General features: G+C 43.4%; 1 protein-coding gene across 4 annotated transcripts in view; it reads left to right on the top strand.

Annotated features, from left to right (window-relative positions):
• The window catches only part of SCHIP1 (schwannomin interacting protein 1), a 118,412-nt gene extending 110,919 nt beyond the window's left edge, over nt 1–7,493 (top strand). For all 4 annotated transcript variants that reach the window (XM_040636629.1, XM_040636628.1, XM_008706660.2 and 1 more), the window contains 3 exons: nt 8–131; nt 2,791–2,884; nt 6,852–7,493. In XM_040636629.1, coding sequence (XP_040492563.1) covers nt 8–131; nt 2,791–2,884; nt 6,852–6,903 — 270 coding nt within the window. In that variant the 3' untranslated portion in view covers nt 6,904–7,493. The remainder of the gene's footprint in view (nt 1–7; nt 132–2,790; nt 2,885–6,851) is intronic.
• The last annotated feature ends 13,126 nt before the right edge of the window (nt 7,494–20,619 follow it).

The following is a 20,619-nucleotide window of genomic DNA, read 5'->3' as shown; positions in this document are numbered from 1 at the left end:
TCTTCAGCTGCCACACATGCCTCATATAAGCGAATGCCTGATGAAAAGAAGTTTAAAGCCCACCGACCTGCGGGACATGACTCTAGGGCAGCTACAAGTCATAGTCAATGATCTCCATTCCCAGATAGAAAGTAAGTGCACAGGGCGCTCAAGTGGGTGTCGAATGTGAAGTGTCGTGGGATAGTACTGCCTCCTTGATTCACTTCCTTTGTCCGTGTCCTTGGGTTCCTCCTGCGTGCTGCGAGAGAAGGAAGAAAATCACAAGGCTCTGTTTTTGTTTTTTTACTGTAAAATGTTCAGAAAGATCGAGAATTATTCAAGGTTCACAGAGGTGATAGGTCCTTTTTATTCATCTCAAACCCCCAGCGCCTAGCACAATGCCTGGTGTGTATTTGGCTCACGACATCTGTTTTTAGACTACAATTTGGTAGTTACATGTCATTAATTATGCAATTATACCCTCAACTTTACTTGTATATCTATTCATTTTAGGTCGTCAAATCAGATCCCACTTATTTTGTGGAACTCCAGGCGGGGAAAATATGTATGACAGATACGTGACAATTACAGGATGACAAATTATGGGCCTTTTCTCCCCAGAATAAAGAAGAGCCTCTAACAGAAACGTGCTGAGCAGGTGGCAGCTGAGTGGCGCTCACTTGAGGTGGCTGGTTGTGCAGAGAAGGACAGCCAGTTGTTCGGCTAGATGAGAGAGAGAACATGGAATATGCTCCCTTGGGCAGTGTGGTCAGTCCAGCTGAACCCCTGTGCCCTCCAAGCTCTGGAACATATGATTCTGTAAAATCCTGTGGACTTAGAGATTACAGAGCACCTAAGACACATGCCAACCAGATGCATTCACACAAAGTAATGATAGAAAAGCACTTACGAGCCAACCAAGGAATCTGTACATGGACTGTTTCATGAAAGATTTATTTATGGGGCACCTGAGTGGCTCAGTCAGTTAATCATCTGACTCTTGGTTTCAGCTCAGGTCATGATCTCAGGGTTGTGAGATCGAGCCCAGCGTCAGGCTCCATGCATGGAGTTGGCTTGAGATTCTCTCTTTCCCTCTCCCTCTGTGACTCCCCACTCCCCACAACTTGCACGTTCTCTCTTAAAAAAAAAAAAAAAAAAGGATTTATTTGTTTGTTTAGGTATGATGAAGGTATTGTGGTTATGTTAACTTAAAAAAAAGAGCCTTGTCTTTAAAGATATATACTGAAACATTTACAGATGAAATGATACGATGTCTGAAATTTGCTTTAAAATAATCTGGTAGGAGAAGGAGAGAGAGATGCGTCAAGATTGGCCATGAGCTGATCATTTTTGAAGCTGGTTGGATGCATGGGGCATGGGGATTCATTAAATCAGCCTCTTTACTTTTGTATCAGTTTGAAAATTTCCAGAGTAAAAAGTGAAAAACTTCATATGGGAAAAATATTTCCATGCACTATGTGGGCCCTCTACTGAGTGCTAGTATAAAAACCAACTCTACTGGAATTTAAAAAAAAATTTTTTTTAATCTACCCTAAGAACATACTGAAAAAAATAGAATTGGACACACTCAGGGTTAATATGTTTAGTGTTGTTTTAAAGTCAAGAGAAAGGGTTGAACATTCTAATTAAGAAACTATAGATTCACAGGTTTTTTAAAAATTCTACTACATTTTAATTTTAGTTGAGAGTAAATTACTAGGACTGTAATTCTTTCAAGGACCTAAAAGGCGTTCTGATAGTTTGCCACAGAAACATCTTCCTTAGACTTCTAAATACTAAAATTATCATCTCGCCATTTTCAATAGTAGATGAATTTAGATCTCTTCGTATGATTTTTTTTCCTCCCTTTTTTAAGTTAGAAACTAGTCTGACCTAAGGCAGATCAATGTACCATTTGAAGTCAGGATCTCTGAAAGCATTTCTAAGGAGGACCTAGCTGAACACCTCCTTCCTTTCTTCTGTTTCTGGGCCCAGAGCTCTTGCTGCTAACATGAATGCTATGGCGCATGTGTCCATATGTCTGGACCTAGAAACTTCGATCTAAGGGTTAAAAATAAGAGAGCCCCTTGCTTGTTCCTGTTTTTCAGGAGCAGGAGCCAGATTCACCCAGTGCACTGATTTCAGGAGGATTAGAAATGTTTCGATCTAAATGTGTTTGATTCCCAGCATAAACCCTTCGGGATCTCTTCCATGGTACTCATGCAGAGATTGCGAGGTCTTACACACCAGGCTCTCGCGTGTCGAGATAGGACTTCGATCCTCCTGAGAACAGCCCGCACTGGGCTGCCACTTCTGCAGGCCCTAGGGGGCCCCTCCTCCAGCTGGTGCCTGATGGATTTCAGGTGTGGGGGCTCCCTCCACCTGTCCTCCAACTGTCCTCCAACTGTCCTCCAACTGTCCTCCAGCTGTCCTCCAGCTGTCGGGGTGGGAGCATCCTCGAGACGGAAAGTGGACAACTTAACATGCCCCAGACGTTTTTGCTCACATTTCTGCAAAACAAAATACTGCTTTTTCTAGCAAGCTGTTTCCTAAGAGCTAACGATTTCTTTTCCCACTTTAATGTGAATGTCATTGGAAACCCTTCCTCGTGTACTCCTTTCTAACAACACTTCTGTAATTATGCAAACTAGTCATGTTCTCACACTGAGGACTTCTCCTGGGCTTGTGAAGGGCTAGTGGAGGAATTCTAAATCTTAGCCAAAGTAACTTGTATAATCGTCCATATAGCGGCACGCTGTCACTGAGACGCAGTTTTATCCGTTTTTAAATGGCCCCTTGTCTTTGCTCCAGGCTTGAACGAAGAGTTGGTCCAGCTGCTGCTCATCCGAGACGAGCTGCACACAGAGCAAGATGCCATGCTGGTGGACATCGAGGACTTGACCAGGTCCGTGAGTGACGCGCACCCTTGCCAGAGAAGGAAGGAAGCCCAGGGGGGTCCAAAGTTGAAGAACTGGGGAAAGAGCGATCCCTAGAGAGCTCCTTCCCCTTACTTCCATGAGTAACTCACCTCATCTCTGCGGGTGTCAGCTGTTCAGATGGAGGGGAAGTGGCTAAACCTCCTTTCCAAATGCATTGCTTAACACACACACACACACACACACACACACACACATGCATTGCTTTTTCACAACCGCCCTCCCATTAGAATTTCTTACACCCCCACCGAAATCAGGTCAGTTCTGGCCCAGGAGGACTTTTTCCTGAAGGACTGTCCCCCTGGGCAGTCAGCCCTAAGCCATTCCATGTTGGCACGCGTCCAGCACACGAGCAGCCGTGCGGTGGGTGCCACGGAGTGGCATTTGCTGTTATGTGACCCGCTCTCGCTCGCATCTGCCATGTCCAGAAGGCAGGCACACTGGCATCTTTCCACCGCACCAGTGCCACCAGATTGCTCTCACCCGGGGAAACTCCAGGACTCGAGTTTCCAGCTGGGCCTGGCTCCAAGCACCCCTCTATACAGAGGTAAAGAATGTTGCCTCTCCCCACCCTCACCCCCAGGGATATGAATTGAGGCTAAGGCCAGTCCAGATCTTGCATTTCTTAGTCGTTTTCTTTGTAGAAAAGCCTATCCCCATAAGTGTATGAAGTATCTGAAATACTGTGAGCATTCGTATGATCTCATACTTACTTTGCTAGCTTTTCTGAGACAGTACATATGAAGTCTTTAAACCAAGAGGTAATAATTGTTACTAATCTCAGAAATGGGATTCAGGGAGTAGGAGGCTCCCCAAGGAGAGAAAGATCACTGCTTGTCACAGTAACATAAGGAATTAACCCCAAGATCCAGAACCATTCCAGAGGAGCTTTGAAAACATATGTAGGGAAAATGCACTTAGCACCTACCACAGGACCTCTTCTCAATGCGTAACACTGGATAAAATATTTTTCTAAATTCAGTGTTATAAAAATAGTTTGGGTAGCAAAATAAATGCTACAGAACTATGTTTAGGCTTTTTTTCTTTAAAAAAAAAGAAAAGACTTATGGGCAGTACTCTGTGTTGTACGCTTTGGATATTATATTGCCTCGCCCCTAACAAAAAACAAAAACAAAAAGCCAGAAGGCCTCATACCTTCTTAGTAGATTCGCCTGTATCTAAAATATCACACACGTGTGTATTATTATTGCCATCTACCCATGCATTCGCGCACTGCCCCAGCAACTTTTATAGGTATTAAGATTATTATTAAGATTATGGGAAATCCCTAATGAAATCTAAGACCCAAACCTGCATCTTCTAAAAAATATGTGAACTCTTTTGTAAGTTCTGTGACTTGCCTGTGACAGCAGAGACCCTTTCTCTGCTCCTCCACGCAGCACTGGAGTTCCTCATCACCGGGGGGACGCTGAGAGGCTCCTCTCTCTTCTCAGTGTTAAGCTAGGACTTAGGTTTGGTGTGATCATGGGAAACAGGGCAGACAGAACCATGGGATGAAAAGGAGAGGAGTTACTAATTTAAAGGTGTTAGAGGAACCCTTTAAAGTGGAGCAGGTGGGGGAGAAGTTCCAACGTCCGCTCCTGGCTGCAAGCTGTAACTGCTCGTGGGGGGGTCTGAGGGTCCTTAAACATACCTAAAGGTAGCAAGGTCAGAACTGTGCAGCCCGATCCCAGAAGGCTGAGAGCATCGGCTGGGAAGTTCGTTCACCTGTTCCCTTTACCTGTCCAGCAGAGAAGGAGGCGGTCTGCCCTTCCAGGTGGCAATGCAGACGAGTGCTTCTCCATTTCGCCTGCACATTGGAATCACCTGGGGCGCTTTATAACTGCTGATGCCTCGTCCCAGCCCCGAAGATCCTGATTTAATGATGCTGTGGGGTGGCCTGGGCATTCGGATTTTTTTAAAACTCTCCAGGTGATTCCAGTGCAGAGCTGAATTTGACATGCGCTGGCTTAAATAGCGCCTTTTTAGAAAAGTGCTCCCTGACCGCCCCCACCCCCAAGACTGGGGTAGGACCCTCTTCTCGGTGTTCCTGGCGACACAGCACTCCTTCCATGTGGAGCCCTGTCATATTGTGCTAAATCATCTTCCGTTTCTCCTTACTCACTGCACACAACCCGCTCCTCCATCTGAAGCAGGGGCACGCCGTGTTCATCCTTTGTTGTGTCCCCAGAGCCCAGGCCAGGGCCTGCCAGGCACGGGTCCTCCGTAATGATTGTTGCTAAAAAAGGAGTCCTTGTGGGGCTTGAGTCAAACAAATGCTAATAAGGATTTTCATATAAATAGTTGATGAGAACCTTTTAGTTTTATGGACTAAAACTCTTTCCCTTCTTTGTTTAAAATGTTAATGAAATTCGTGCTTGTATGTATGTCTCAAAATAACACCCAGCTTTCAGTATTTTCTGAAGCTATTTCCTGTCCTTTCCTCCCCTCTCAGAAAAACCCCTTGCTGTATGTGTGCATGCACACGCGTGTGCACTCACACAGATACGTATTTTTAAACTGCTGTAGAGACTATAGTTCAGTTTGCTGCTGTGGAATCCTAGCTCAGGGGGCATCAAAATATTTCTTGAGCTGAATTTAAGTGAGGCCCATAAGCCCCTTGATGAAAGTGATCGAGGCTGCTTTATACACATAAACAGGCCATGACCAGGGTCTGCTGAAGGGCGTATTTGTTTTAGGAATAAAGGGCTGATCTCTTTTTCTTGAGTTCCTTTATTGTTTAATGCATATCACCAATCATTTGTGGGCTGTTGAATGTGGCAAGGACACTGTTGTCACTTCCCTATTTCTTGAAAGTATTTGTGGTTTGTCTCCCCTATACCATAGATAGGAGACATTCTGCACAAAACCAGTGAGTTAAACTTGACGTCATTGGCTACCCAAATCTAGGCAGCACACAAAAACTGCCCCTGAGCCTTTGATTAAAGCTGGAAACCACAGACTTAGATGCTTTCTCTTGCCAAATTTATAAATTCCTAAAGTTGTCCCTCAAAACATTTGTCTTTCATAGACGTCAAACCCTACCACTCTCTGGGAAAACGTTTAATGAGTGCACATTCGAGTGATGTCATCAGCTTGGCCGTTCACCCCCCTCTGTCTCCGCTGGCCAGCTGCTGGGTTGGCTGAATGTGGAGCTCACAGGCCGTAATAGGGCTCGATGACTGAGAAGACTCACCCACTCTACCCTTACCTTCACTGCCATGGTCATGCCCTTAGGACCAATACAGGGGGCAGGACTCACGCAAACATGGAAAAGCTTGACATCTACAGAGCCCCACAAATTGTTAGGAAGACATTAGCTTTTGTAAGAGGAGAACTGGATTATTGGTTTCAATGTCTGTCAAGAGCCTTTTGAATGGTTATGTTCGTGTCTGTGTGCATGTGTTTAGAGTAGTCACGCGGTTCCCTTCTATCGCCACACCTTGTTTGGACTTTTTGCTTAGCACATATATTCTGTCTGCTATCTCCTTCTTGGGCTATCTGTTCCTTTTTTGTCCCTCTCCACTGGAATATACGTGCCACGAAACCGAAGACCTCAGCATCTGCTCACCACCAAAGCCACAGCTCCAGGAGCAGTACGTGGCACGTAGAAACATACTAAACATTTGATGGGTATATTTTCCCAGATACTTACCTCTTTTTTTTTCTTTAAGAAACACAGTGCTTTTTCTTCTCAAAAGGAGCGACATCTACCATTCTCAGGTTCATCTAGTGACTTATTCAGTAAAAGGAGTCACACGTGGGATATACAAATTAAAGAGGGCAAACCATCTGAATCAAGTACTGTTTCTTAATTCTCTTGGATTCATTATGAGTAACTCTGAGCCTCAGTTTGGGGGATCATTGTAGCTGTGGATTAGAAAGCAGCTTGGATCTTTCTCTTAGCACTAAATAATGGCATGATTCATTTTACAGACACGCGGAAAGTCAGCAGAAGCACATGGCAGAGAAAATGCCTGCAAAGTGAAAGAAGCCATCCGACCAGAGGACAAGCTAGAATTTCTTTTGCTTCTGTGGTTGTAAAAATGCTGTTGCTAAAGGTGGTGCAGAATCAGCCGAATATCAGTGTTAGTCATTGATCGTGTCTGAAGCTTAACGTCCAGTGATTGGCCTTTGCTTCTTAATTTATTTTAATTTTTTTACTGTGCCACTAAATATCAGGCATTTTAATAAAATATTGTTACAAAAAATGTACAGTACTGACACCATCACAAGTCATGGTTCTCAAAGAGGGTAGTTTTAACTTTATTTTTATTTGTTTAGAGATTTTAAGTCGGAGCAGTATTTTACCACTGACTACTTTCATTCTTCACTGTAGTTTTAAAGAAGAACTGTAAATGACGGTGCTATCTAGACAAGTCAGAAAATACATGCCTGCCTCGTAGTGAAGTTGTAGCTCTCCGTAATACGTACATTTTAATCAGTTTTCAACATTTTGTGAATGTTGACTACCTGAAGTTCATTTTTAGATGTGCTATTAACATTCTGTTGGATTCAGAGGGTTCCTGGAAAGTTTTATGTATAAATATGTAAAATAAAAATTAAAACTTTGTTTCATAGGATATGTCTTTTTGCTCACTAGCAAGCCCGCTACTGGCTGTATTTCTAACCTCTTCCCACTTCCTCAACTGAACTCCCCACTGTGAAGCCCTTGTCAGTGAAAGAAATGAAGTGCTCCAGAGGAAAGCAATGCAGAGAACTGCCAGGAAGATTATGAAGGGTGTGGGAGGGTGTGTGTGTGTGTGTGTATGTGTGAGAGTGTGTATGTGTGTGAGACTGCGTGACAGTGTGTATGTGTGAGAGTGTGTGTGAGTGTGTGAATGTAATATAAGAGTGTGTGTATGTCAGAGTGTGTGTGTCAGAGGGTATATGTGTGTGTCAGTGTGTGTGTGAGAGAGTGAGTGTGTATTTATGTGTGTATGTGAGTGTGTATGTGTGTGAGAGTGTGTGTATGTGTGTGAGACTGTGACAGTGTGTATGTGTGAGAGTGTGTGAATGTAGTATGAGAGTGTATGTCAGAGTGTGTGTGTCAGAGTGTATATGTGTGTGTCAGAGAGTGTGTATGTGTGTGTGTGAGTGTATGTGAGAGTGTGTGTGAGAGTGTGTATGTGTGTGAGACTGTGTGACAGTGTGTATGTGTGAGGGTGTGAGTGAGAGAGTATGTGAATGTAGTATAAGAGAGTGTGTGTATGTCAGAGTGTGTGTGTCAGAGAGTGTGTGTGAGAATGTGTGTGAGTGTGTGTGTGTGTGTGATCCAAAGAAGACAACCTCAGCAACATCAGAACTAGCACTTCTGTCAGTGCTCCCCTTTTCAATCCGGAATGTTGGCGCTTTACCATTTACAAGCTCCTGGTCTTGTTAGAGCCTGTTACCACATCAAAACTCTATTTACCAAATTTGCCACATGAACAAATGATGCTGTGTTTGCTCTTTTCCCGAGGCCAGTTGTTGCCATGTTTCAGATTTTTAACCACTTCTATTTGGTCTCATGAAGAAAAATGCCAAGTTTAAAGTAGATTACAGATTTTCCCCAGTAAGTAGAGTTTCAAAATTGATTAAATTAGCTAATTTCTATGCAGGTATTAGAGAATGATAAACTAAAGCAGAGATGTGGAATCAACATTCCAGAACCACCCACAGACCACCTGGTTGCATTATTATTAGGTCTATGATATAATCTGAAGATAGTTTATTTTATTTTATTTTTAGTTTCAGATGTAGAATTTAGTGATTCATCACTTACATAACATGAAGGTAGAAGTTTAGACAACTGTCAACCTTTCCCTTTCTTAAAAATACCCAGATAGCTATTTTAAATGATTGAGTTGCCTATTTTCAGTCTTCTATTTAACAAAATAGGTAATCTAAAATTGTAACACTAGTCATTTTTTATGGGCCTCAATCCAGTTATTTTCATTTGGAACAGAACAGTACTGCGGCCCATAAATCTGTTTCGGCTTCTGCGAGTTGGCTATTGAGCAGAATGGGCGGCTCACGGGTGAGTGAAGGCTGGGGCCCAAGGAGGGGTCCTCTCCAAGGGAGCTTGGGGTCATGCGCCAGCTGTCAGTCATCTCCCGGAGTGACCTCAGCCCTGAGGACAGGCTCAGCTGCTCAGTGAAATCGCCTTGGTAGGTGTAGAAACCACTGGCCCCACGGATACTGGTTTAATTGGTCCGGAGTGTGGCCTGAATGTGACACTCACACTGAGAACCACTGCCTTAGACATTCTTTTTTTAGCTTTTCTCTGTATTTAATTTTTAAAATACCTACGCTTTTGTCTAATTAAAACATATTTCTACTAATCTGAAACTCCCGGAGAGAGCCAACCTAGGAAGAGTGCAACAAAAAATGCCTGTGCCCACATCAGCACAGTAGCGTGACCTAAACCTTCTGGGTCATCCACGGCCTCAAGCCTCGACACGAAAGCTCAGCCCACCAAGAGAAACTATCCTAGTTTTTTCAATCCTTGCCAGAATTGCCAATTCCCACAAAAAGTTAGAAATGAGTATTTTTCTTTGTCTTCAACAATGCTATCTCTGGCTGGAAGTGCGTTCTGAAGAAACCTCTCAATTCTTCAGTTGTTGGAAGCCCATAATCAGAACCAGAGAGCTCCTGACTGGAGAAGGAAAAGAAGGAGCAGACACACACAAAGGCCCCCCGTACACACCTCCGGGCGCAAAGCAGTTCTTTGCCAAAGTAGAGCTGTTCTTCTTCCTCCTGAGACCCTCAAAGATTATACCCAGTGTACTTCCCCGCCCCCGTGGAGGTGTCACCAAGGGACTCACCTCCAAGGGGATTCTTTCAAGGTTGGGTCTTTCCAGTACTTTCCCTTAGGTTTTTCAGCAAGGACTGGGATTATTCCCAACAGGATTCTGTCCTGCTCTAGGTCACCCTTCTGTTCATAAACTAGGACCCTTACTAGTTAACCAGGCCTCATTAGAATGCTAGGTTACCTGACCTCAGAAATAGGGAATGGGGGGGGGGGCGCCTGCATTTCTCTGTCGTTAAGTGTCTGCCTTCAGCTCAGGGTGTGATCCCGGAGTCCTGGGATCGAGCCCCACATCGGGCTCCTCCACTGGGAGCCTGCTTCTCCCTCTCCCACTCCCCCTGCTTGTGTTCCCTCTCTCGCTGGCTGTCTCTATCTCTATCTCAAATAAATAAATAAAGTCTTAAAAAAAAATAGGGAATAGGGCCACCTCTCTTCCTGATTTTAGGAGAGTGAAGTACAGACAAGAGCACACAGGCTTTGGGGACCAGAGGGACTGGACACATCCTCACTCTACCATCTTCCCAGTGATTTGACCCTGAGCAAGTTACTAAAGATCTGTTTTCTCTTGTTTTATTACCTATAAATAAGATTTCTTGGAATTATTCCAAAGCTTGAATAAAATAATGTCCGTGAAAGCACCTGGCAACAAGGGATCCTCAATAAATAATTACTGAAAGGAGAAGTGGATGACCGGGGCTGGATGGAGGAGGCATCCTGTATTTCACCAGTTTCTGAGATTTGAAACACCCTTGTGGGGTTTTTTTTCTTGCTTATTAATCATTAACTTACAAAACAGATACTTAAGGAAGAAGTTAAAAACTCCAATCTTTAAAACCTCTCTCTTCCAAATATCAACGTTAAAACTCGGAATGTATTCTCACACACTTTCCTCCATGCTTATACAAACAGATACTCAAGTATAGGTTTTGTGTTTCAGTTTGTTTATACAAAGGTGGGAGCACATGAAACAGTGCTTTGCAGCCTGCTTTATCCATGGACATCCTTCCAGATCTAAGCCACTTTTTAATAGCTGTATAGTAATCCCCAGTATGGTGGAAAAGACCTTCTTCAGCCATTCTCTGAAATGATAGACATTAAGTATCTTTCCAGATTTCTGCCACTAAAAACAGTGATGCAATAAGCATGTGTGTACTTACATCTCTTGTGCTTTTATTCTGTGATTACCTCATTTTTCTTTAACTGTCGCTTGGTATCACGTTTAGATACTTCAGAGCCAGAAAGCTAATTCAGGTAGGAAAGACCAGGGGAGGCCAATGCAGAGAAGTTCCTTACAATGAAAGGTTTGGACAATCTGACAAACACCAACTCATTTTCATCTATCATCATTTCCTCTTTAAAGACCATGGGTATCAATTCCTTGACACAACTGTGTGTGTGTGTGTGTGTGTGTGTGTGTGTGTGTGTGTATTACACAGCCTCCAAGGACTGTCATCTGCTTCCTAAATACAGGTTTGTCTCCATTTCCTGTTTGAGGGTAGAGGCAAACCTCAGCCACTCCAGTAACTATAGCCCTCAGCACAGAACCACGTAGGGAGGCTTCCCTGGAAGAGAAAGGCTCTGATTTATTGGGACCCACCCTTTTGACACTGGCATTAACCGGTGGCACTGTACTCTTCCTGATGTCTGATGCCTCTCCTCTTAGCTGAGGGATGAGCTTGTTGGCCTGGCTTTTACCCAGGTTTAATCTCACCGTTCTCAAGCCCGTCCCCCATTACTGGTTGACTCTTTCTTAAGTCCTTCACCTCTCCAAACTTTTCATCTGCATTGCAGTGACTTCCCTTCCACAGAATGTATCATCTCTGCTGTCTCTGATAGACAGCCCTGTGGCGGATATCACCAGCCATCTGCCAAAACGTACGCCTCCTCATCATGTTCGCAGTTAGAGTTTTTCCGGACAAGCAGCTGAACAGACGGGGACTACATTCCCACTCGCCATCCCCTTGGGTCAAGAAGTGACCCATCATCGACTTTCACCAATGGGATGTTAGTGGGTGTGCGGTGTCTTCATTCCAGCCGAGGCTTTTAAGGTGTTTGCGTTCTTCGCGTGTTCTCTTTCTCCTCACACCAGCTGCAATCACAAGGACGCAGAGGGTGGCAGAGCCAAAATATGGAAGGAGCCTGGGTCCCTGAGTTCACTGCATGAGCACAGCTGCCTGCCACTTACAGGATTTGCCTCGACGGTTACAGGAGTGAGAAATGAACTACAATTATGTTTGAGCCATTACACTCACACTCCACAATCTCCCGTTACGATGGCTGGCATCACCGTAACTAATGCAAGTCCAAACAAGAGCAGCCACAGTGCTTTAAGAAAGCTGGACTACAACCCCAGGGCTGTGAAGATAAACCCTGTGTTCTTAACGATCGTGCCACGTGACTGCAAGAGGCCCACCTCTTTCCTCTAGATCTTCTCTAGGTCAATGACTTACCTTTTTTCAACTCATGGACCTCTTCAGTTTAGTTGAAATCCTGTCCCCCATCCTCTCTTTTTCTCTAGCCATTGGGGCAGAAACCAGAGAGGGCCAAAATGAGATCTGTCATGAACAAACAATTCATGCCAGAAACAAGAAAACAGATTTTATTATGATGCTAGAAATACATATTTATCAAGTGACTACAAGATACTTCCTCGGCGTCCGTCTGGAAGAGCCTTGGGTTTCTACAATCCTCAAGACCACATTTTGATTATTACCAGCCAGCTGAATTCTGATGCTCAGAAAACCCAATTACCTTTTGCACTGACATTCATTTATTTTCTCTAAATAAGATATGACAAATTCATTATGAGATAGGTTGATGGGTAATGAGTTTTCCAGAATATTTTAATTGAGGTTTATAGTCAGTTGTCGGTATAAATTAATATTATCTTCAATTATTTATGACTTCGTGGTCTGGCTATGCAAAACAAAATCATCTTCCTCATTTCTGAGATGACGATCCAAAAGGTATTCCATTTAGCAGCTTTGGTAGGAAACGAGTCACCAGAACTAATTAATTGGTTGTAAGAAATTCTTTGCCATAGAGTAATTTTCTTCATACCTTTCTCTATTCTAGAACAATATTCTGCTTGTGGTTATAACATGGCCTTTGTTTAAAACCTGTTTCACCCACTGCCCTGCACCGCTCTACAAGTACACAAGGTGGGAAAGCAATACTTATGGGAAAAGAGATTGTATCCTCACCCTCCAGACTAAGCGCTCGAACTTTCTTGGTGATTATTTACTACTAGAGTCTCTCTTCTTTGATATTCAATCAATATCTTATTTGCTTTTTGGCTTTGCAGAAAATAGTGGCATGTATCCTGACTCTGGTGGAGCAGAGACGAGGCTGGAAGTGAGTTCTTTAATTTTCTGCCTCATAAAGTTACTTCGCTCCAGATGTCTCTTAGTTCTCAGTAGAAATTACAGTCTGTAATGACGTGTCATCTCACCTTGTGAGGGAGCTTTTTCGGTCACAGAGCATCCCCGCGTATTAGAAACGGCATTTCAAAAGACAGCCGGGAGCCCATACTTCACCTTAGGAGCAATTTAGTTAGGAGGGTTGGAGGTGAAAACGGTGGTGACTCTTACAGGCAACGAGGAGAAAGGACTTCGCTAGTTTATCACAAAGCATCTGTTTCCTCTTTCCAGTGATGTGAAGGATTCTTGTCCCTTCTGCTTAAGGAGACTGGTGTTAAGAAATGTCATTGTCTCAAATGCAAATCAGATTGAGAATGAAGTGCCAGGCAGCTCTGTCAGGCCAAGTAATTTTTTAAGGGAAGTAATACATGCCTCCGGAGGAATAATTAGGCGTGGGATGTTTTGTATGGGAGTAATAAATCCGTCTCCCTGCAGTTCTGGCTAAACCAAGAGTGGGAGTGGAAGAGAACATGGGGCTTCTCGGAGTTCCCACACTGGTCCCACACTGCAAGTGGGGATGCCTGTCCTTAAGGAGACAGAGCTTTCACTTCCTGGACGAGGCTGAGAACAGGAGAGGCGAATGTGAGGACTGAGGAGAATAGAAGTGCTGTTCAGTAAGAGACCCCGGACCCCAACAGCACCTGCTGATGGCGGCGGCTCCACTCCGGGCCTTGCCTCCACTTCCTCCAATGCATTTTGGTGTCTGGAGCCCATTTGCCAAGCAGTTGCTCTGGGGGCTGTTGCCTCTGCGAGAGTCAGAGCTGGAGAGCCACCCAGGGTGCCTTTCAGGGAGGGGCGATTTCCTGTGAGGACGTTCTTCAGTCACCACAGTAGGACCTGGTGAGCCTTAAGCCAGGCCCACCCCAGGAGTGCTGAGGCCTACAGGCATTTGTCAAGGGCAGCCTGAGAGGGGCTGAACAATTGAGGTTTTATGAATTTTGTAGGCAATACCTAAACAATTTCAAACCTCTTTTGCGTTTCCTCTGCTTCCCAAGCTGATTTGGAGGCTACCTCCCCATAAACAGACAAGGATCATCAAGGAAATACAAAAGAATGAGGTCTGCAGGAAAGAGGCAAATCCAACCATAAAAAACTAAAAATAAAAGTTTTTAATTATGCGCTCTTGGACTACACTTGAAATTTGTTGTCCATTTGCCCCTTATCAACGAGAGTCCTAGATAAATCAGCATGGTTTTGAAATCTCGGTTGTATTTCAAGTCTTATTCTCTCTCCCTCTCTCTTGTTTCTTTTATGGTCAGCCCAACCCCCTGATTTGCATAGCTGGTGTGCCAATATAGTACTAACAATGCTCTCCCCAATACACTAAAGGAAAAATTCTAAATGCCCACTTCCTCTTTTTAAAAGTACACACATGCGTATCACTTCCTAAATTACATTCATCGTCAAGAGTCTTAGACTATAAAATTATCCAGCAGTTGGTTTTCATCTGAGGCGGTTACCTACTTCTTCAAAACCTCACGGTTGCCTTCCTACGTCTTGGGAGTCTCTGTACTTATTAGCTGGAGCCGAATACCCTCACTCATCCTCAGAATCTTGAATTTCAAAGAAAGCAGGAAGTTCATGTACAAATGCCTCTCATTTCAGGTGTTTGCATGGATTTTCCTCCACTACCAACGACTTAGGCAAGCAGCACTGCTTTCACATCACACCAGAAAATGAAAGCCGAATCTCCAGGCTACTTCAGATTTCCGAGACAAGCAGCTATGGTCATTCCCAACTCAAAGTTACCCAGGCTTCTTGGCTCAAGATGAAAGCGTTTTCACTGGGAATTCCTTTGGCTTCAGTTTCCAGCCCAGTCACGCAAACAACCGAAAAACATGGATCAGCCTCACCACACCGCAAGTGGGGGTGCTAAGTCTTTAGGAAGATGGTAGACTTACCTTCCAAGTCCTGAAGCCAAGAGCGGGAGGGGGTGAATGGGATGATTTGCCTAAAGAAGACTGGAGGAAATGGAAGGGGTATTTGATAAAGTAGTATAAGAGGCAGCTGGCAAGGGGGGGAAATAACCAAATTATCTTGATATGTAAGTGGAGAAGTGTGGAGGGGGCTTGGACCACTGGCTTATGTACATCTCTTCCGGAAGTCGTATATGCAAATGCATTTAGGGGCCGGACTGGTAAAACAAGTAACAGAAGTGAATTAGGTGTTAAGACACTAAGGAATGAGGGACAACTCGTGCCCTGACTGAAGGGATTCACAGCTCAGTAAACCCTCACACTCATCTAACCATTGGGTTCACCTGGCTTCTGCAAGACTTTTCTAAGATTTCAAAATATTCTGGATTTGTTACAGAGTACATTACTTCTCTTAACTAATGTTTTAGCTGTATGACGTTAGCCACCACTGAAAACCATTTGAAGAGCCCCACAAGTTGTATTATTATGTTTACTGACAGAATGATATTACTACAACCTCACACAATGACAACTTTATGAGTGCCTGGAGAGATATTCTTTTCAGGTTTCAAAATTAATAATAATCAAGTTTCTCTGATGATCATTGTAAACTTTTTTAAAAAGATTTTATTTATTTATTTATTTATTTATTTATTTGAGAGCGAGAGAGCATGCAAACCAGGGGAGGGGCAGAGGGAGAGAGAGAGAAAGAATCTTAAGCAGGCTCCACATCCAGTGGGGCTCGATCCCACCACCCTGAGATCATGACCTGAGCTGAAATCAAGAGTCGGACACTTAACCGACTGAACCACTCAGGCACCCGATCATTGTAAGCTTTTTCACTGATAATGTTTCCCTCTTTGCATTGGCCTCCAGGAAGCAGTGAACTACATTTGCAGCACACCTATAATAAATTGGATAAGAACTTGGGGTCATATGACTCTTAGTTTACTATATTATCCCTATAAGTTGCCTCAAATTCTTTGGGGAAACCAAGAAAGGTATCATAAGCAAATATCTCTATTATCTATCATCTCTCTATCTATCATCTATTTTTACTTATATATTTATCTCTATATATTTATTTTAGCCCTCTCTGGCTACCAATGCCTCCAATCTTCTCCCAGTGGCAGCATCCAGGTAGCTGCCAAAGACAGAAATCCATTTTTTTAGAAGATCAGGGGAGTACAAACCAAGTCTCGATATCAGTTATAGCCCTGAAAACCTATTTTGTCTATTGTCTCTTCCATATTTCCACGGCCATCTCGGTAATCAAATTCTGCTCTTGTGGTCAGTGGTAGCTACACTTTTTATATTCCCAGTGCATGTTCCCATTCTTCTAGTTTCTTTGGAGATCTCTTTCCCAACTCTCTGTGATTCTGCTGGGGCTCTCAGACTTGGTGCCTGACCCCTTGATCACAGGAATGGCCTAGGCAGTCACCCAGAATGGAATTCCCATGCCCCCAACCTCCTTTAATACTTGGTTTATTATTGTGCCTGTGACCCCGCAGAGGCAATCAGAAACTTCCCCGGAATTGGTATATGGATACTGGAGTTGCTAAACAGAGAAAATAAGAGTCTGGCAGTCATCTCATTCACCATGGAGAGAGACTACGCATCAGAAGCTAAGGAGAGCAGCAGAGCCGAGAGACGGTGGGGGACAAGGAGAAAAGAACTGATGACGAACTACGAGTTCTTGGATTGAGTCTGAAGCCAAATCCTCCCTTGGATATAATATTCCATTTTGCTTATACTCGTCTTGCCATCGAGCCTGACTCAAGCCACTCTCCCTCTGATTTTGATCGGGTGACCTCTGAGCTTCTTGTTTATCCCAAGATCTCCCTGGCCTCCAGGGAGACGCGACATTCTTTATTCTTAAAATGCCCTGCTCCCTGTTTTGAGCTCAAACACCATCTTCTCTGGAAAGTCTTCCTTTGCTTCCCTATGTAGAATTTGCTGTTTATTCTCCTTTGCTCCAACAGTGTCTTCGTTTGGGTAATTGCATAGTATTGTCATCGTTTTCACCTTCTTTCAGCCAGAGTTTAAGCTCCCTGAGAAAGGAAAAGGGCATTTATCTGCATTTCTGCAAACGGCACGACAGGGCTAAACAAATACACATCGAGAAAGGGTGAATGACTGAGTGATGTGCTCTCCCACCTTACGGAGAAATCCTACTCTAGCTTCTCTGTTCCTATGCGGTTCCCCACCACCATTTCCTCACAAATTCTTAGGCTCATGCAACAACTTAAAACTCCATGACTTTTCAAAACCATAGGTGTCTTAAAAGTCCTCATTTGAAATTCAATGTTCTCATAAGGCCTCTGAGGCAAAGCCAATTCTGAAGCACATTAGGCCCACCTGATATCACAACCTAATGGCTTTATGAACTGGAGAGGTTTGAGGTCCAACTTTCCATTAATTGTTTACAAAATTACAAGCATTTTTAAGAGGAAAGGACTTAAGGGGCACCCGGGTGGCTCAGTCAGTTAAACGTCTGCCTTTGGCTTGGGTCATGATCCCAGGGTCCTGGGATCAAGCCGGGCATCGGGTTCCTTGCTCCGCGGGAAGCAAGCTTCTCCCTCTGCTCCTCCCCCTGCTTGTGTGCTCACTGGCGCTCTCTTTCTCTCTGACAAACAAATAAATAAAATCTTTTAAAAAAAGAGTTAAGGACTTGAGTACAAGATATGTCAGATAATCTACCAAGCTGAGGGGCCCACATGGTGGATTGACTCTCCTCAGTTACCCGAATAGGTGTTAACAGTGACAATATTCAGAACCTCAGACGATATTCTCTGGGCGAAGATACATGTGCCCCAGGGCCATCTGGGAAGGGCGTTTAGGCTTGTTGGCTTTCCTGTTGTGCAGTCTATGGTTTCCCTTCCTGACAACCAGAGTAGAGCCTCTGCTCCCTGAACTAGAGCCAGGTCCCTTCTTGCTAACCCTCTGCTGCAGAGATGCAGAAACTAATCCTATGAGGCTAGATTGCTTTCGTGAAATTCCGAGGGCTGAATCAAAACTGGGGAGATGGGAGGCTACAGTGACATAAAGGTAGTAATAAGGATACCTTCCATGTATACTTTCTGGGGAACTAGTCGGGATCCTGTTAGCCTTGAAAAGTTATTGAAACTTCCCAGAGGTGTCCAACTTGCCCCCAGGAAGTAATCTAGACCTTTCACATTATTTCATTATCGCATATGATCTCAGAAGTTTCCTGAGAATAAGGGAAAGCAAGCAGGTGTGCTTTTTTTTTTTTTTTTAGAAAGAGAAATGGACAGAGAGGGATTAAGAAGGGCATTTCCCAAGGCTTGATAACAACCATGTAGCCAAGATACACTTGTTCCATACACTTAGCCCAATGCTCTTCAAACCTGTTTGGGTAGGTCCCTCAAAAACGTTTAAAGCAACATACTCCTTGGGGCACCTGGGTGGCTCAGTCAGTTAAGTGTCCAGCTCTTGGTTTTGGCTCAGGTTGTGATCTCGGGGTCATGAGATCAAGCCCCAGATTGGGCTCCATGCTCAGGGTGGAGTCCGCCTGGGATTTTCTCTCTTCCTCTCCCTCTACCCCTCCCTCCGCTCATGTTCTAATAAATAAATAAATAAAATCTTAAAAGAAAAAAACATACTCCTCATACATTACTAAATTCACTTCAAAATTTGTCCATCATATATTTAAAGAATCGCAAAGAATATAATTTCCAGAACTTTCTAGATATAAACATTTAAAAATATGTTTGGTACCTCCAATGGAAAGTATCTTTTAAATGTATCCAATGGAATTTAAATTCCAAAGCAATTTGACTAGCGCTTCCATTTTTAAAAAATGAATAAATGAGCAAGCTCTTCTTTAACTGTTGGAAATTTTGTATTTATACCATTTCTATGTCTTGAATTTATATTTCCATTCCACTTCCCCCTAAAATTTAGTCCTAATATAATTTTGTTTCATTTTTTGAAATGGTTTACTGATCACCCTATCAAACTTCTTTGCACAAAAGTAGTATATCGATATCAATTTAATTTTTTTATGTTTCCTGTGACCATAAGTTTCTAAGTAATAAAACTCTTCTATATTGTTACTGCTATAATTACTATTATTAATCAATTAAAACAACATAAATATATTATAAACTTTGAACAATTATAGAATAAAAAGGGAAATCATATTAGGAATGCACCTTTTATTGAGAGGAGCTTGTTTCCATTTCCAATTCATTCATGTATTCAATGAATATTACTTATTAACAGAATAAGACAAGAGTTCTCCATCATTTCTATTTCCATTTTTGTTTTTATAGATGTAAACCTAGAGAAACCTTGTTCATAAATAAGTAGATGGAAATGGAAGGTGTCTTGTTACAGCAACATCAGTCTAGTACTTTGAGCTCCCTTTGAACTGTACGCCAAAACCACATTGTGACTGATCTACCGTCAAAAATTATTTTCAGCCATCTATCAGATGACAACTCATTGGGTTCTACTTAGGTTTTGTTGACAAAAGAATTGGAGACCACTTGGCTTGCAAAAGGATATTAGTCAGTCATTAGAACCATTTACTATCTTAAACCTATCTCTGTACCCCCCAGGTATTTCTTCTCAAGTGCTTTTTACCTCCTGGGGGGAATGCATCTCAGTAAGACTGGAAGAAAAGCCATGAATTTATTGAGTAAGAGAAAATTATAAAAGGGAAGATGGGGGAAATGCCAGCAGGACAACTTTTTCAGCAGTTCCCCAACAGATCCCCCACTTTGAGAAATGGAAGTTGAAGATCTGGAAATTGATTCCCCTAAAGCTCTCTATCCCCGCCCACGTCATGGGATTTGCATACTGAAGTTGGAAGACCATTGTATTAGCTCCTTCTTCTACCACTTTTAAATATACCCTTCAAATCTGTGCCCCATCATCACACCTCGTACATCAGTCACCAACAATGCGGTGGGCACTACGCCGGTTATTGCAGGTAGAACGATCGATAAAAGAGACAAAATTCCTGGTCCTATGTGCTAGTAGAGTAGATAGACAATAAGTTATCAGAATTTGACTCCATTTTACTGTGAGCAAACTAGGGACATGTTCATGATAGAGTCAGAAATAGAAAGCTCAGGCCACTGCGGATCCTAGGACACAGCCGTCACGGCTCCCTGTAGCCTGCGAGCGCCGGGCACTGGGACTCTTGTCCTACATTTCCCCGGCACCAAGCAGAGTGCAAGCACAAAACTGGCTCTCCATACGTATTTGTTTCATCAATTGACTGAAGTTACAAGCCAAAGAAATTGTGTTCATCCTTCCAAAGTCTGATAAACCGTCCTTTAAATGAGGACCACCATAGAGTCATTTATAAAATCGTAACATTTTTAGATTCAGAAGGAAACTTAGTGACCACTTGATCCCATTTCTCCTTTGCTTTTTTTAGGAAATTGTTGATTTTCCATCAACCTTATATCCATTTCCTGTTTAAAAGTCTGTGGAAGAGCAGCTTGGAATGGCTCAGGGCTTGCTCCTGCGCTCTGAGCGGCCGGAGCAGTGGGGGCTGCAGAGCCGTCCTGAGCGGCGGCGGGGAGCTCCAGTCTTCGGTAAAGAGC

The sequence above is a fragment of the Ursus maritimus genome, unplaced genomic scaffold (assembly GCF_017311325.1).
Source record: "Ursus maritimus isolate PB19 unplaced genomic scaffold, ASM1731132v1 scaffold_20, whole genome shotgun sequence".
Classification (NCBI taxonomy): domain Eukaryota; kingdom Metazoa; phylum Chordata; class Mammalia; order Carnivora; family Ursidae; genus Ursus; species Ursus maritimus.
The sequence above is the reverse complement of the archived record's forward strand: the minus strand, read 5'-3'. Positions and strand labels throughout refer to the sequence as shown.